General features: G+C 39.4%; 1 protein-coding gene across 12 annotated transcripts in view; it reads right to left on the bottom strand.

Moving 5' to 3' along the window:
- CD55 (CD55 molecule (Cromer blood group)) overlaps positions 1-17,446 on the bottom strand; it is a 37,532-nt gene extending 20,086 nt beyond the window's left edge. For 9 of the 12 annotated variants that reach the window (XR_009219841.1, XM_058539734.1, XM_058539730.1 and 6 more), the window contains exons 1-7: positions 17,276-17,446; positions 16,351-16,533; positions 14,409-14,600; positions 13,672-13,771; positions 12,506-12,591; positions 7,660-7,848; positions 1,124-1,600 (exon numbers count right to left, since the gene is read on the bottom strand). Coding sequence is in view for 11 of the 12 variants with exons in the window: in XM_058539734.1 (XP_058395717.1) it covers positions 1,124-1,600; positions 7,660-7,848; positions 12,506-12,591; positions 13,672-13,771; positions 14,409-14,600; positions 16,351-16,533; positions 17,276-17,366 (1,318 nt within the window). In the remaining variant the exon portion in view is untranslated. The remainder of the gene's footprint in view (positions 1-1,123; positions 1,601-7,659; positions 7,849-12,505; positions 12,592-13,671; positions 13,772-14,408; positions 14,601-16,350; positions 16,534-17,275) is intronic. The other 3 variants (XM_058539729.1, XM_058539737.1, XM_058539738.1) reach the window with 3 other exon arrangements.
- Positions 17,447-17,903: the final 457 nt, after the last annotated feature.

Raw genomic sequence — 17,903 nt, 5'->3', positions numbered from 1 at the left:
AAAAATAACAATAACAATGATTTGAAGATACTGGAGGGCAAACTAAGACAGGCAGAAACTGTTCAAAGCCAAGGGAAAGAACTGCATGGAATGAGATTTGCATACACGCAGCTGAGGGGACTCTCTAGGCCATGTAGTGTAGGGAGCAGAAAGTCACAGTTTTACCAGCTTGAGAAGTTAGAGGATGGAGTTCAGGATCAAGAGAGCACCTGAAAAGCGAGGAGGCAAATCTAAGGGCCTGCTAATGTTCTATTTCTTGACACTTGCAGTGGTTACACAAATATTTGCTTTAGAAAAGTTATTGAGCAGTACATGTATGTTTTATGTGGTTTTCTGTATGTGTGTTGACGTCAATGAAAAAGTTAAAACAAATGTTTAAAAATTATCTCTTTGCTCAGTCCTATTGAGATTTTTCCAAGGAACTTAAAAAAATAGGTATCTCTATGAGAGAACAAGAATGTCTATAAAATGATTATACATTAGGCAAGTTGTGAGACAAGAAGACAGCCCGGTGGCCCGAAGCAGCATTAATTACTAAGAGGAGTTTCATTCATTCCCTCAACAGGTATTTCTGATGTGTATGGCATATTTTACTCCACTTTCATAAAAATTGTCATTTAAAGAGCCTTGTATTAACATGAACTATTTCAAAGAACTCTGTTTTCAATTACTTAGAAGACACTGCTGAGATGCTTTACCAAATTAGCAACTCTAGGGCACCGGGAGAGATCCTTCGGCATGCTTGCAGGATGAGTCTCTGTCAATAAACCAGACCCAGAAATCAACCTTATGGATGGTACATATTTACTCCCTTGAAGGGTCTTGAAGAATTCCATGACTCCCTAAAGCTAACACAGAAAACAGAATTTCTTCACCAACCTTAATTTAGCACTGTTTTTATGGGGCCACACCATTTTCTATATTATCACAAAATGTTTCTTTTTTAAAGATTTGCCCTAGCACAATCCAAGTCTGCCTCTGAAGAAACTCAAAAACATTAGTATGAAAAAATTCTGGCTACAATAAACCAGAGATTATTTAATTTTGTAATCCCAGTCAAGTTGAAATTTCCACCATCGCACATTAGATCCATACCTGGGAAACCTGAACAGTGTCAACTGACCTGAAAGAAGGGTTCCTCTTCCTGCAGATGTGGTTGTTACAGGAAAACGCGTGGTTGCCCTGGGAACAGCTGGAGTCGGTGCTGCTGTAATAGGAGCAGCAGAGGTCAATCTCTGTGTTGTATGGAAACCCTTAGTCACTGAGGCATGTACAGGAGTGGACTTTTGTGTTGCTGGAAGACTCTGTGTGTTGACTCTTTGGGTTTTTGGTGTGACTTGTGTAGCAGAAGCATTTGTCACGATGGGATTCTGGGATGCTGGTGGGGTCTCTGCAAATAGAGTGTTCGATATGGGGGATTTTTTGACTGTTGTAGCTGAATCATTTGCTGTGGTGTGTTTCCGAGGAGTTGATTGGGCTTCCGTAGTTGGAACATTTACTGTTGTGGGTTTCTGAGAAGTTGATGGGACTTCAGTACCTGTAACATGCACTGTGGTGGGGTTCTGAACTGTTGATGTGACCTTGGAAATCCTAGAATTATCTACGGAGGAAAAATATTGAAAAAAAATTAGCTAAATAATGCTGTCCAAGTTAAGATTTAGGAACCAACTGCTTGCTCTATGAATCTTCTCTTTATTTCCTCACAAATACCTAAATATGACTTGTAGGAAACCAAGTCTTATTGTGTATTTCCCAAGTAACTGAAATGCTACTTTGTTTTTGCTTTGATATAAATTACCTACAGGCAACTAAAGTGGATTTACACCAAAGTAGTATTGAGGTTCTTAAACCATTTTCTGTGTGAGGAAAGGAAATCAAAGTCAGAGTTGACAATGATCTCATTCTGTGAAACACCCCAAATAAAGATATTTTCTCTCATAAATTGTCTTCTTTCACTCATGCCAAGACCAAAGAACAGCAGGATGCAACCACTGGATCAATGGAGATAATCACAAGATAGTTAACTTTTTCCAAAGCTTTAAGGACATGTTAGCGACCTTGGATACTTGTTTTGTTTCACTTCTTTTTAAAGTAATAAAGTCAATTGGAATAAAATAATTTGCTTTTTCTTCTCTTCCGCTGGTTACCAACTTTACATACATTAGTTCCTCTTTGGATTTTAGGGCAGATGATAAATATCTGAAGTGCAACTTCAGTTAAGATCCTATTCTGAGAATCACAAATCTAACAATGTGGCAAAATGTTAGGTCTTCAGTGTCTGTCTGACTTCGGGTTGCTTATACAAACTCTCTCTTGTGGCAGTATTGAGTAGTGCTTAAGCCTATTTCATCACATATTAGAGACTGTCGTCAATTTCTCTAATCCCTCTAAGATTTGGTTTTCCCATCTGTAAAATGAGGATAAAAACAAAGAAGATTTTATAACATCATTGTAAGGAATAAGGCAAATAACTTCGGTAAGTTATTTCACACACTGTCTGTCCCTGAAGCAACACGCTGTATCATCCCATACTACTACTGCCAGCACCATCAGCACACATTCTAGGTGCTGTATGTCCTTTACTTCTGCTTCTTTTACCTATCTCACGGGATGCTATAAGGAATAACTCAAGTAAAATACCTATCAGGTAACACAGCACTTAGCAGGCCCTCAAAAAATGATAGATATTATTAGGGTAAGTGAAGTTTCTATATGGACTTCATCTAAGGCCATCATATATAAAATTTATTTTTTGTTCTACCAAGTCAGTTCTCATTTTTGATCCAGAGGACATATGTACTACTATAGTTTAAATTTCCTGGGAATTACTTCTCCAGTTATCTTTTGTTATTTGGTGTCTAGTTTAATTCCATTGTGATCAGAAAGTACGGTCTGATTACTTTCAGTCTTCTGAAATGCATCATGATTTAGCGCCCAGCATATGGTGAATGTCCCATGTACACTTGAAAAAATTTTGCCCCGTGTCCTTATAAGGTTCAATACTCTTATATATCAATTTTTCAAAGTTTAATTGTTGCTCAGATCTTCTATTTTCTTACTGATTTTTGGTTTCTTGTTCTATTAACTATTGAGATAGGTATATGGAATTCTCAAACTATAATTGTAAATTTGTCATTTTTCTTTCTGTCCATTTTTGCTACGTATAGATTGAAGCTACTTTCTCAAGTGCACATAGATTTCAGATTGTGATATATTCCTGTTGAACCTACTCCTTTATCATTATGAACTGTCTTATCTTAAAGTATACTTTGATATTAGTAGAGTTGCACCAGCTTTTTTTTTGGTAATTGTTTGAATAGTATCTTTTTCTATCCTCTACTTTCAACTATTCAGTGTTCTTACTATAAACTGTCTCTTATAAACAGCAAATAGTTAGATTTTATCTTTTTCTTTGTTTGTTTTTGTGAGGAAGATCAGCCCTGTGCTAACATCTGCCAATCCTCCTCTTTCTTTGCCGAGGAAGACTGGCCCTGGGCTAACACCCGTGCCCATCTTCCTCCACTTTATATGGGACACCGCTACAGCACGGCTTGCCAAGGGGTGTATCAGTGGGTGGGTGCCCAGGATCCGAACCGGCGAACCCCAGGGCCCCCGCAGCTGAGCTCTCAAACTTCACCACTTGCGCCACCAGGCAGGCCCGATTTTATCTTTTTAATCTAATCTGACAATCTTAGTCAAATTACACTTAATGTAATTACTGATATAATTGGGTTTATATCAAATACCTTACTATTAGCTTTCTATTCCACCCATCTATTTTATGTTTCTTTTTATTTCTCTTCCTCTCTTGTTCCCTTTGGATTAAATATTCATTATCATTCCTTTATTAGCTTACGATTTATACTTCCTTTTACTATTACTTTCATGACAACCCTAGAGATTACAGTTTGTATTAGACTATGTCAATTATGCAAATTAACACTTTTACCATGTTTTAGTACTACTAGAACCTTGTAACTTTTAGATTCGATTTACCTCTTTCTGCCTTTTGCTTTATTGCTATTGTACATTTATATTCTACATATATACAAACCCCACAAGACATTGCATTTATTGTTTTGTAAAGTCAGTGTTCATTTGCCCTTGGCGGTGTTCTTCATTTCCTCTTGCATTTTCATGTTTTACCTGGTATTTTTTTCATTTTACCTGACGGATTTCCTTTAGTTTTTCACTCGGTGCAGATCTGGTCTGCTGGTGAGAAGTTCCTTTAGTTTTTATATGAGAACATCTTTATTCCGCAGTTTTAAAGGATATAGTCATTATTATAGAATCCCAGGTGAATGGCAATTTTCTTACAGCATTTTAAAGATTTCTTCCTATTGTCTTTTGGCTTCCATAATTTTTGTTGAGAAGTCAGTGACTGGTTTTATTGTTGCTCCTTCAAAGGTAATGTGTCTTTTTGTCTCTCAGTGCTTTTATCATTGTTTTGAGTTTCCAGAGTTTTGCTATGAGGTGCCTGGAAGTGTTTTGTTTTTATTCTGCTTAGAGTCCTGAGAGCTTTTGCAATCTGCTGGTTGATGTATTTCATCAGTTTTGGAAAATTCTCCGTCATTATCTCTTTAAATGTTTCTTCTGCTCCTATTTTTTTTTCCTCTCTCTCTCTCTCCTCTTTTTCTAACATACATTAGAACACTTTAACATGTCTCAAATGTCTCAAACTTTTATCTATATTTTACATTCTTTTTTCTCTTTGTGCTTCAGTTTGGGCATTTTTCATTAATCTCTCTTCTAGTTCCTAATACTGTCTCCTGCTGTGTCCAAATCACTGTTAAATCTATCGTGTTCCTAATTTCAGATATTCTATTCTCTAGTTGTAGGATGTCTATTTTACTTCATTTTCATAGATTCCAATTTTCTTGAAATTCCCTATTTATCTTTTCCTTTAATATCTTAAACATATTAATCACTCATTTTCAAGTCCTTGTCTGTTAACTCAATTACCTGGCTCCTCTATATTTGGTTTTGTTTTCTCCTGATTTGGTTATAGTTTCTGGCTTCTTTCGATGTCTAATGATTTTTTTGTTGTATGCCAGACAATGTATATAAAACCTTCAGATGATATAATCTTCCAAAGAGAGAGTCCCTTTTTCTGACAGGCAGATTGGTTTGAGGGGATCACATCCTCAGCCTATGAGGGACTGAGCTGGGTCACAGTGTTAGGAAGACTCAGTCTACTTCTGCTCGTGCTTTTGCTTTTGATGGACAGTCTGGTGGATCTTCATTTCCTCAGCCCTGAGAGATTGTGGGAGATCCAAGTCTGTCCTTCAGAGGTCCCCCAGCCTAGCAATCTAGCTTCCTTTTCCACAGAGCTTCAAAATGGGCAAAAATGTCTTACGGGGGAGACTTGGACATATGCCTGATATGAGCCTGTTCCTCTGACGGGTATTTGTTGTCCCAATACCACAATGTTCAGATAGATTTCATTTTGAACTTTGGAAGCTTTGGGTCTAGCTCCCCACTGGAAGTGGGGAGTCTCACATGTGGTCCACATGCAGTCCCAGAAATCAGCAAATGGCCCGTGGGAAAAACTGGGTCTTCACTGAAGACCTCAATTTCCAGTGTATTATCCTAGCCCACGACAACCATTAAAGGCTTTGCTAGTTTCTCTCTTTCCTGGTAGTGGTCTTTCATCTGGGTCAAGATGGATCCTCAGCCCAGGCGTGCCTCACAATAGTTTGCCTTCACTCCCCACCCCCAGGAATTTTAGTTCATTTGGTCCTAGTTGTTCCTATAGCTGTATCTTATGTCTGTAAAGATATGAATTTTTAAAAATGCCACCCAGGTTTTGTAGTTATTATAGTGGGAGAATTGGCCTGCAATGACCTACTTGGGCACTACCATAGAGTTGTAAGCTCTAAATAACTGATGATTTAATAAAACAGAGGAAAATAAATATGAAGCAGATCAAATGGCCAAATTAAAAAAAAAACCAAATATATCAAACTTCACTCATAATTAAGTAAATTCAGACAATAAAATGTTCACCACTGATACTGTCATATCTCCATATCATAATAATCATTATTATTAACAGTACAGAGAACCAGCACAATGATGCAATATTGGTGGGAGAGTAAATTGGTACAGTTTCTTTGGAAATACATACACTTTTGATATAGTAATTACACTGCAAGGAATTTATTGTACATAATGTACTTGCACACATGTACAATGAACAAGTGTACAATAATATTTGTTGTAGCATCCTTTGTAATGATAATTAAAAAAAGAAAAAAAACCTAGAACCAAAAACTAAATTCCCTTCAATAGGAGACTGGTCAAATAAATGATACATCCATACAATTGATATGATTTAAAAAAGAAATATGGGGATGTCTATTTATTTTCTATAATAAAACTCAAAAATTTGTAAACAATGCTTACTTCTGGGAGTAGGAGTAGGGATAGAGAGGAGATTTTTACTCTTCATTTTACACTTGTCTGCATGGTTTTAATATTACTTCCCTATGTTTATGTCTGCCACTTATAATAAAAAAACTATTTTTAACAAGCAATGGTATTCAAAAATCATGCTGGGCTGGCCCCATGGCTTAGCGGTTAAGTGTGCGTGCTCTGCTACTGGCGGCCCGGGTTCAGATCCCAGGTGCGCACCGATGCACCGCTTCTCCGGCCATGCTGAGGCCATGTCCCACATACAGCAACCAAAAAGATGTGCAACTATGACGTACAGCTATCTACTGGGGCTTTGGGGAAAAAAAGGAGGATTGGCAATAGATGTTAGCTCAGAGCCGGTCTTCCTCAGCAAAAAGAGGAGGATTAGCATGGATGTTAGCTCAGGGCTGATCTTCCTCACACACACACACACAAAATCATGCTAATAGAAGTTTAAGTATAATTATAAAAAAGTAGCATCTGCTTGAGTCCTATTGACATTCAAATAGGACACTGCTTAAACGAAGGCCACCTACTGGTACTATGCAATGTTACAATCCAGCTTCACTGATCTCCTAACTGTCTCTCCAAAAATATATTTAAAAAGTAGTTGTAAAGATTCTGAGAGTACAGCCTAGATATAAAAAGGCACTAAGGAAAAAACGTCTGGACGGAGGAAGAAGGGAGACGGGTCAATGGGAGAGAGAAATTCTGGAGGCAGAAAATGAATGAACGTAATTCAATGAAGTCAACGGCTCTAAGCAAGAGTTTCTCTCAGTAGTCACAGGTATGATTACTATCTAGATCCCTCAGTTCAACCTAAGATTCCCTCCCAACTGAATAAAATGAACTACTTTGTATACTCTTTATATAAACAGAGATATCTATATTAACTTACTGAAAGTAACATGGTAAGAAACAATAAATTTAAGCTAATTCACTAAAAACATGAGACATGTTATGTATATACATGGATGTGTATATACATATATGCATATGTGTTGTGTGTTTCTATTTATTTATTTATATATGACCACACGTTCTCACATCAGGGCTTCTTCCTTTTTTGGAAGTCACAGACCCCCTTGAGAATCTGATGAAAAACTGTGCCCTCCAGAAAAATGCAAATATGCATATGTACCACATGTTACATTCACTTCTTAGGGAGATCATAGACTCTCTGAAGCCCATATATAGACCTAAGGATAAGAATACAACAAAAACATAACTATGCAAACTGATTACCTTTGCATTCAGGTGGCGGCCCACTCCATTCTCCTTGGTCGTCTTTTACAGTACAATAAATAGAGCTCTCTCCAACCAGGGTGAAGCCTTTCTCACATTTATATGTTACAGACTCTCTATACACATAAGTGGCACGTGGTTCTAGAATTGTTCCACTGTCAATTTCTGGTGGTTTTGGACATGCAATTGCTTAAAAAAAAAAAATCCAACATATTTTAAATTCATAAAACTGGCAAAGTATTTTTACAAATAAGACTAAAACATTTAAAGATTTTATTTTAAAAACTCAAAATCTACCATTTTTCTAAATTCAGTATTATCAACAAGAGATGCTTATAAAAATCTATTAAGTAGTGGGTTGTATATTTGGAGCTTTGGATACAAATGTTATAAAACATGAATGCTAACTTTGAGACCAATTTATAAAAATAATAAGACAGAACATATATGTAAAACAAAAATTACAATCAAGTTTGCACGTGTTACATATCAAACTGCTGTTAGAAAAAGTAAATGCTACAGGAGTTCAGAGGTGAAAGCAGGGCAGAGACTTGAGGGAATATATGGAACTTGAGTTTAAACCTAAGATGTATCTTTCTAAGACACAGCAGAGCAGAGGGCTTCGCTCTTCATTCTGGGGCTTATGATGTCAAATGAAAGGAGTTGGGAATTCAACTGGCATACTTGGGAAATAGGAATACATCATTTTGGATAGAGGAAAAGATCTTAAATGTCAGGATTACATTTTGACTTTTAGGGCAAAATTTTTTAAGCACGTCTCGACTCCCAGCCTTTTATTTAAAGTGAATCTTAGTGAACAGCTGAATTTATAAAAGAAATACAAGCAGAGCTACTCTAGCTATATTATAAAAAGAGCCCTCTCCCCGGCAGTTGCCCTGATAAAAAATTCAGTGGTTCCACTTTCTCCAGAGCCATGAAGTTGTTTTTCTTTTTCTTTAGCAGGAAAGCAATGTGATCACATGTGTACATCAAATTATATTACACTGCATGCCCTTAAGTACCTAGAGAATACTAGCAAATTTATAAATTACGTTTGGCCATTATTTTATAAATTACTTTAGGCCAAAGCAAAGAGCAAGGACAAGCTAATCTGATTTACAGTGGGCTAGGGTGTGTGATGATTGCACATACCATCAGTTCAGTTCAAACATTTTCTGAGCACCTAATACATACCTGGCACTGTTCTATAAACAGAAGTGCAAAACCGAATAAGATAGGGTTCCTATGTCTTAAAATATAGAGGGCAAAGAGATTGAAAGAGATAATTTCAATGCAAAATGGTGAGGGTTATCACAGAAGCATGCACAGTAGTGTGGAAAGAGAGAAGAAAGACAGTTAGCCAGACTAGGAGGTCAGGGAAAGCTTCTAGAAGGTCTACCAGAGCAGACCCTTACAAAGAAAAAAAATAGCCAAGCAAAGAAGGATCTGAAGGACATTCCAGGCAGACGCAGTAGCATAAAGAATGATGTGGGGGCATGAAGAGGCATGAGGTACATGGAAAACGAGAGTGGTTTGCATGGGTAGAGCATAAAGTATGAGGGCAAAACATCAGCATGAAGTAGGCAGACCATGGCCAGCCTTATACACCATACTAAGAAGTTTCGACATTGTAAGTGATGAGGAGACACTAATAAGATTTAAGAAGGAAAGAGACAAGTCATATTCGTGTTTCAGGTGGATCACTCTGGGTAGAGTATGGATGAAACATTAATGGAGTGCAAGAATGGAGACTGGAGGTCATTGCAATCAGTATCACCTTTGAACTCAGGCAAGTGGGACTCCTGCCCTAGCTCCCAACTTTAAAAGGCCGTGTTCTGGCCCTCCTCTGGCTGTGCCTCTATCTACTAGGCAGGGTATCTGCAAGGCTGAGGGGATATGCTCAATGAGAGCTCCTCCCCTACCCCATTCTAAATCACACTCCAGGAACTGGCACACACAATTGCTTGTGCCAATACCCCTTTCAGGGCCTGAGAGGGTTCCTTCTCCTGGTCCATATTCTTGAGGATGGTCTATACTGCTGATGTGCACACCTCTAGCCCAAAGTTCAGTGGAGTGGGGATAAGGGTCACAGGCAACACAACTTGGGTGTGTAGGCCGAGTTGTCCATTTACATGCATCAGAGACCCCTCACAGTACAAGGAGGGGGCACCTATTTGAGACAGGCTGGGTCTTAGGCCAGACACCTCCATGTATACTCTTGCCCTGGGCCCTGCAAATGTTAGGGGTGGCCCTTATTGCAATAGTCCTGACAGGGATAATAACCAAATTAGAAGTAATATAGATGGAGGGTAAAATACAGGTTTGAGAAATACATTAAGCAGGTAAAGCAAAATGATTTACTGATTAGAAGTGAGAGATTATAAGATAATGAGAGGGGCCTGGGATGACAGATATTATATAGCAGGGACTGATTCTGGCTAGCAGGTACCAGCAGTCAATCAAAATTACTTTTGAAAAAGAAAACATTGTCAGAGAGATAGGAAAACAGATCCTTCTGGCATTGAGGCTTCATTCAGAGGTGAACAGGTATTACCTCTGTTTGATGTAAAACAAAAGATAATTCTTGACTATGTCCATTGTTCTTTCCTTCTGCAAACCCATATCTCCATATCCACATCCACACGTGGACATCAATGCAGTCTTGTGTGTTTATAAGCCAGGGCTGCATACTTGAGGTGAAACAGCCTCATTGTTTAAAAATTTATAATTTTCACTCGATCTTTTTGGTATTGCCAAAACAGAAAAGTTATGTGGAAAATCAAAACTAGAGCCTGGCTGGCCCCGTGGCTTAGCAGTTAAGAGCGTGCGCTCCGCTACTGGCGGCCCAGGGTTCGGATCCCGGGCGCGCACTGATGCACCACTTCTCTGGCCATGCTGAGGCCGTGTCCCACATACAGCAACTAGAAGGATGTGCAACTATGACATACAACTATCTACTGGGGCTTTTGGGGGAAAAAAAGGAGGAGGATTGGCAATAGATGTTAGCTCAGAGCCGGTCTTCCTCAGCAAAAAAAAAAATAAAAAGAGGAGGATTAGCGTGGATGTCAGCTCAGGGCTGATCTTCCTCACACAAAAAAACCCCAAAAACAAAAAACTAGAGCCTAAAAGAAGTAAGGCTTTGTAGCAATAGTTGAGGACACTGGAGTTGCTTAGGGAAAAGGGCTTTTTCCTGTAGGTTACAGACGTCAGCGGTTGCTGAATTGGAGAGATAGATAAAAGAGTCAAAGAGGAAAATATAAACATCAGGATGTTCACCATGGAGTTCAAGTCACCAGACAGGAAGTAGGACCGTGGCTTAGCCATGGGCAAGCGTGAAGAGAAAGTGGATTTGCAGTGCAAAAGCTCTTCTATGCTGGAATATGTCCTTACTGTCCACATTTTTGTGAAATTCATAACAGCAATTGCTTGTGAACATATTGGCCTCAAACTGGGAGACTGCTTGTCCAGACTTTGTGACAAGTTACTTGTGTCAGAAAAAGATATGGTCCAACTCCTCCTTGCTTTCCATATTTACTTTAGTATCATTTATAACATCCCTTACTATATACAGTGGAAATGGGAAAGGTGGTGGTGGGTAGTAATGATGAAAATTTCAAAGTAGTAATAATGAGAAAAAAGGAGAAGTAATAGATACAGGAGAGTGGGGTGCAAGGTGGGTGTGACAGGAGTAACCTTCTGGTTGGCAAGGCTGCGTTTTGTCTTCATACCAGTTGATCCCACACATTCCCTACCACAGGGTGTCAATTAATTTGCTGCTATTCATTGGGTTTTTCGGGCCAATTTTTTCAGAAGTGGGTAGCCAGGACCTTCTTTCTAGTCTATCTTAGTCTGGAAGCTCCACTGAAACCTGTCCACCATGGGTGACCCTGCCAGTATTAGCGATACCAGTGGCATAGCTTTCAGCATCACAGCAACATGCAGCCACCACAGTATGACAACTGACAGATGAGTGGTGTGGCTCCCTGACTGGGAAATGAACCTGGGCCGCAGTGGTAAGAGCACTGAATCTTAACCACTAGGCCACCAGGGCTGGCTAAATGCTTGGTAAATTACACTAAATCTACTTTAGTTTCCTGCTCCTAATAACACCAAAAACTTGAACTTAGCAATAATTTTAACAAGGATGGGAGAAATAAAGCCCACATTTAAAAATGCTGCATATATTTTGCTCCTCTCAAGTTTTAGGGGACATATGTCTCTAATGGATATAAATTTGACCTGATATATCCATTTATGATAATATTTCTGTGCCCTATCTCCCCTTGAGAAGATTCTCAAGTGCATAAACCATGTTTCTTCTTTATTGTATAACCTTATTTCCCTAATGATAAAAATGTATCACACTTTAAAACACTTCTAGATAACTAGCTCAGTTAATAATCCTAAAAGAGGCACGTAGGGAACACCAGGTCTTAGAAAAATGACGGGCCTGAAGTCAAGAGATCTGGGTTAAAAGCCTCTTATTTTGAGATATAGGGTCAAGTCATATAGACTCTCTGACCAATAGTATTTTAATCCATAAAATTAAAAATTATGGGGGAAAAAAGCCCTGTATCTATTTTACTTGATCGTTAGAAAGAACGGTAAGACAATAAATGACCAAGCACAATATAAACCTGAGTTTGTTTTTAATCCTTTATCTCCACAGCTAATAAATTAAGGAGCATTACTTAAAAAGGTCTTTAAATCAGCTGAGACACTCACACTGTGGAAGGCGAGGGCACTACACGTATATGCTGTGGATAATTCTTCATGAGCGGAAAGCAACCGATCATTGATTTGTCAGCCCCACAACCTGAGTGCTTAGAGTTTCTCAAAGTCTTACCTTTGCATTCTGGCAATGGATCACTCCACTCAACAGTCTCACCTGCGAGAGCACAGAAACTAGAAGATACACCATCTAATTTGTACCTAAAGCAATGAGGGGAGAAAAAGAATTAATATTTCATTTACACACGTTTTACTTCCCTTCAATTCTCTAGAATATCATCTCAAAATATTTACTACACCAGTAGATGGAGACAAAACTATAGTTGATAAAAGTTCATATGGCAGTTTAAAGGAAAAGAAAAAAACTAAATTTAAAAAGGTGATATCCACAGGATAAAAAAGTATAAGACATGCAAAACATTTTTTATTTGAGTGGGGCACACGTTAGAAAATACTCAAGTGTTTTAAAACATTTAAAAATGACACAGATGCTTGAATATTTTATATTTCTGAGTTCTAAAAGACCAATATGGGCTTCATAGTATAATAGAATGTACTTATATTCAAAGGGTTCAAAGTACTCCCAGATTCAATATTAAAGATATTAATGATCCAAACATCTGTATTTAGTACAGGAGACAAGTGATACTGATGTTTTTATTTTATGAAGAAGAGGGACACACACACAGAATAAAATACAATTCAATTTGCAGATATTAAATGAGAAAATGAATATAAAGTTTTCAGTAGTGTCTGAGACACTGATGATACTCCAAGAGTGAGTTCCTTTTCCCTACAGAGAGAACTTATAGAAGACCTTATGTCAGAATGATATTTTCACGCTAGGAATAAATGTTTTTAACCCATGATATTTTATAACAGGTTGTTTGCATACAGAAAAAAACCATATGCAAATTCACTGTTTAGGTAAATTAAAGATTGGTTTCTTATTTAACACTTGAAGAATTTAATTTCTGCAAGTTATCAACAACCTATCACAAGTTTTTTCCTTTACTAGTCACATTTAAAATTTTATAGTGAATCACATATGTACTGAAATCTAAGAACTGAGAGCATTTGATGTTATCAGAAACCTTCCTTCCTCCCTCATTTTACTAAATTTAACTGTGATGAGCTCATGATGAAGAATGTTTGAACAGAGGGGTTGTTTTATTGCCACTAGCTTGTAAACACTGGCCACAAATCTAAAAACTTCCACCTTAAATCCTAATTTGTTTTTTCATTTGTTAAATAGAGAGCGTCTAGTATGCCAAAACTTACCCTGTGTTACATGAGAAGAAGATGGATGCGCCAAATAGTATGCCAGTTTGTATACTGACATGACCATTTGGTATTTCTCCAGGATTAGGACATGATTTTTCTAGAAGAGAATACAAATTGATTTTTTTCATTAAATTATCAGGCACATCTATGCAAATTCATCATCTAAACCATTGGCATTTCTTATCCTTAGGCTTTTTTAATCCTGTCTTCATTTTATAAGTTTCAAAAAAGCAACATATTTAGAATATATACTTATTTTAGGTAAGCTCAAACTACTTAAATGAGAAATCTATGAGTAAATTAATATTCCTATCGCATAAGTATTTAGTTTGTCTCATTCAAAATAAAATGACTCTGGGGCCGGCCCAGTGGCATAGTGGTTAAGCGCGCGCCTCCGCTGCTGGTGGCCCAGGGTTTGGATCCCGGGCGTGCACTAGACGCACTGCTTGCCAGGCCTTGCTGCGGCGGGTGGCATCCCACATAAAGTAGAGGAAGATGGGCACGGATATTAGCTCAAGGCCAGTTTTCCTCAGCAAAAAGAGGAGGATTGGCATGGATGTTAGCTCAGGGCTGATCTTCCTCACAAAAAAATAAATAAATAAAATAAAATGACTCTAATGGTTCAAGAATCATTCTAAATAATAATATGTACACTTAGACTTCCAGCATGAATGAAGAAATACTATTCCCCCAAATACCATATGGTTAAGAATACTCTTTAAAATTATACTCACTTTTACAAAATTCAGCTGGTTTGGACCATGTAAAATCCGGAAGGCAAATTAGTGTTCCTGATAGAGAATAGTCCCATTTGTAGCCCTTTCGGCACTCATATTTCACAGTGGAACCCTCTGGGAAATAATTCTGTTTGCTATAAGGCTCTTGGAGAGATGCAAAAAGTAGCCTGGGTGGAACATCACAGCTCCCTAAAAGTATTAACAAAAGCAGCAACAAAAAGAGTAATATCACCTTATTTTACAATTTATGTTTAATTACCTGGAATTATCTGGTCCTTCCATCACCCCCTTTTCTGTACTTCTTTGTACATATTTAGTATTTATATTACTATCACTAGGGCATTTACACTGTATTCACATACATACTTTCATTTCCTAATTACAGAGGCCTGTGAAGTAGATTTGGTACATAGATGTCACTATGCCCACAATTCAGAAAATATAACCCATTTAAGTTGCCTGGCACAGTTTTTGCACTAACTCAACAAATGCCAGTTCCCTTACCCTGCCCCATGTAGCACAGGGCTAGATGAGAACTGGTATTTCCAGATCCCTGGGCTAATGTCCTGGACAACAAAAACAGCCAATATTTATTGAATACTTCTAAATATTTTACACATATAAACTCATTTAATCCCCACAACAACCCACGGCGACAAAGATCAGATGAGCCAATAGTGTACCTAAAAGTATTTACAATCTGTAAACATCTGAGCAAACGTGAATTTATAGAGGCATGGTATAGTGGAAGGGGCATTGGATTAATAGCCAAATGACTCAGGTCTGAACCCTGTCTCTCCTGCATGAGAGCTGCTGATCTCAAGGAAGTTATTTAACTTCGAGGGGCCTGTTTCCTCAACTGTAAAATGAGGATAAGAGTCCCTACTCACCTCATGGAGTTGTCTGGAGGATTAGATAAAGGAATATATGTAGAAGAGTTATAATCTCTAAAACAGGATATATATGCAAAGGCTTATGTACGTCAACCTACTGCCTTCTATCATGGAGAGATAAAAACAAAAAGCTAAAACCAATTTTACCCCTGGTTTCAAAAAACACTCGTGGAGGGCCGGCCCGGTGGCTTAGCGGTTAAGTGCGCGCGCTCCACTACTGGCCGCCCGGGGTTCGGATCCCGGGTGTGCACCGACGCACCGCTTCTCCCGCCATGCTGAGGCCACATCCCACATACAGCAACTAGAAGGATGTGCAACTGTGACATACAACTATCTACTGGGGCTTTGGGGAAAAAAGAGGAGGAGAATTGGCAATAGATGTTAGTTCAGAGCCAGTCTTCCTCAGCAAAAAGAGGAGGATTAGCATGGATGTTAGCTCAGAGCTGATCTTCCTCTCACACACACACACACACACACACACACACACACACAAAAACAAAAGACACTTGTGGCAGTTTCTATATTTACTGTAGCTTCCATTGCTCCAAGTTGTTCAAAGGCGGGAATCAAGTCTTATCTTTATCTCTACTTGTATATGTCAAAGCTAATATAGGGCTATGCCTGTAATGATCGATTTTGAGGTAAATACAGAGAACTTTTTAAAATGCCACCAGAGTTGTACTGGTAAGTCCTACTTTACAAAATGAAATTTAAGAAAACAGAGCACCTAAGTTATGAGTCTCAAGGTAATTACTAAACATATTCATACATAATTTACTCCCTAAGCAGTACCTATTGTTTATTTTCTCTATTAGTTCAGGAGGTACATTGTTAGGGAAGCAAAAAAAAACATGTGTTAATGAAGAAGGAGGACCTATTCTGGGAGGTAATGCTGTCAATTAACTGGGCGTCAAGTGCCAACAGGTATACTCTGGGGTTTAATAATGCTAGATAACTATCAATTACCAGCCACTCCAAAGACGTTTAAAACTAAACAAGGTGCATTCCATTCCCGTAACTTTTTTAGAAAGAAATGAAGAACTTACGATTACAAAATTCTGTAACCTCTGTCCATTGATTGTTAACACAGATCACTGAGTCTGGCTTGCCAGGAACTTTTACAAAGCCTTCATTACATTTGTATGTTACTGTTTCTTGTTCAGGAAAACGTGTAACACTTCCCAAACTTGTATGGGCATTAGGTACATCTGGGAGAGGACCGCAGTCACCTAGGGAGGAAAAAACAGAACTGAAGGAAATACCACTTTTCAATTCACAGCAACATTCCTTTCCCAAAAAGAATAAGGGAAGCAGCAATGGCTTTTGAAGCACTCGTAACATTTCCATCCAGTGCTGAACTGACACACCAAGCAAGAACTTGCTAGGCTTTCTGTCAATTCAAGACTAAAATAAGTCGAGAGTAAACCCCTCCCCTTCATTATTAAAAAAAAAAGTGGTTTAGAATTTATCTGCACATAGATACTGTTGCTAGGCACGCAGTAAAGACAGACGCCCCTTGTAACGTTACACCTGGAGGAGACGAAGTGCAAATTTGAAGCGTCATGTGCTGCACACGACTGGACTCTGTTTAGAGGCGAGAGTGGTCAGCTATTTGGCCTCCCACCCTTAAGGAGATTTTATGGGTTTGAGAATTCACTCTATTGGAGCCCTGCCTTTCGGCTTCCCTACGTTTGGCTGCTCCGCAAACTCAGCCGGTGCTTCCTCAACCCTCCACGCCTCACTCCTAAAGCCACGCCAGCTGGGGTCCAGCACAGCAAGATCCCTAATTGCTGGTTAGGCGCGAGATGCTCTTCCTCTTAAAGTAGAGGATTATGGGAACAATTACCGATGCCCACATTTCTCACCTCCCCAGGTCCCTAGACTTCTCGGTTGTTACGGAGACGGACCTAGCCCCTCCCACACAGTCTAAAGGTTTACCTAGCCCGGCTATGTCCCCCGACCCCCACTCACCCCGCGCAGCGGGTGGACACAGCAGCAGCAGCAGGGTCAGCCCGCCAAGGAGGCGCAGCACTGCGGGGGCGCTCCGCCGCGCGGGACTCATGGCGCACGGGGACAAGGACCTGGCGCCGGGACTCCGCAGCCTCCTCCACCCTAAGAGCCCTAGCGGGCTCGAGCAACGACCTGTAAGTAGAGCAGCGTCTAGCTTCACAAGTGAGTTAAATTAGCGCCTTGGGCGGGGCCAGAGCTATGAATCATCTAAGGGTGGGGCGAGGCGACGGGTGGAGAAGGCTTTTGCTCATAGCAGGTGCTGGGCGGGGTAAGGGCGGGAGCTCTAGTGTCACCGGCCCCTGGGGACCCTAAATTACAGAAGAGGGGTCTCGGGCGGGGAGAGGAGCTCACTGGCGCGGGACGCTGGGACTCTTGCTTTCTCTTTGCTTTGTGGGTCCTGTGATGAGCCATCCAGCCATCTGGAACTGAAAATATCTGCTTTCTACGTAAACAAAAAAATGAGGGGAACGGAGATGGGGAGCGGTTCGAGTGACGCAGGCTTTGCTCCCTGGGAATTTGAATTAGTTTAAGTGGAAATTAAGCGCGCCTGAGTGCTGCAAAGCTGAGCGGTAGGGGCGGTGGATTCCGA

This window comes from Diceros bicornis, chromosome 4 (assembly GCF_020826845.1).
Source record: "Diceros bicornis minor isolate mBicDic1 chromosome 4, mDicBic1.mat.cur, whole genome shotgun sequence".
Lineage (NCBI taxonomy): Eukaryota > Metazoa > Chordata > Mammalia > Perissodactyla > Rhinocerotidae > Diceros > Diceros bicornis.
Note: the sequence above shows the minus strand (reverse complement) of the source record. Positions and strands in the feature narration are given on the sequence as shown.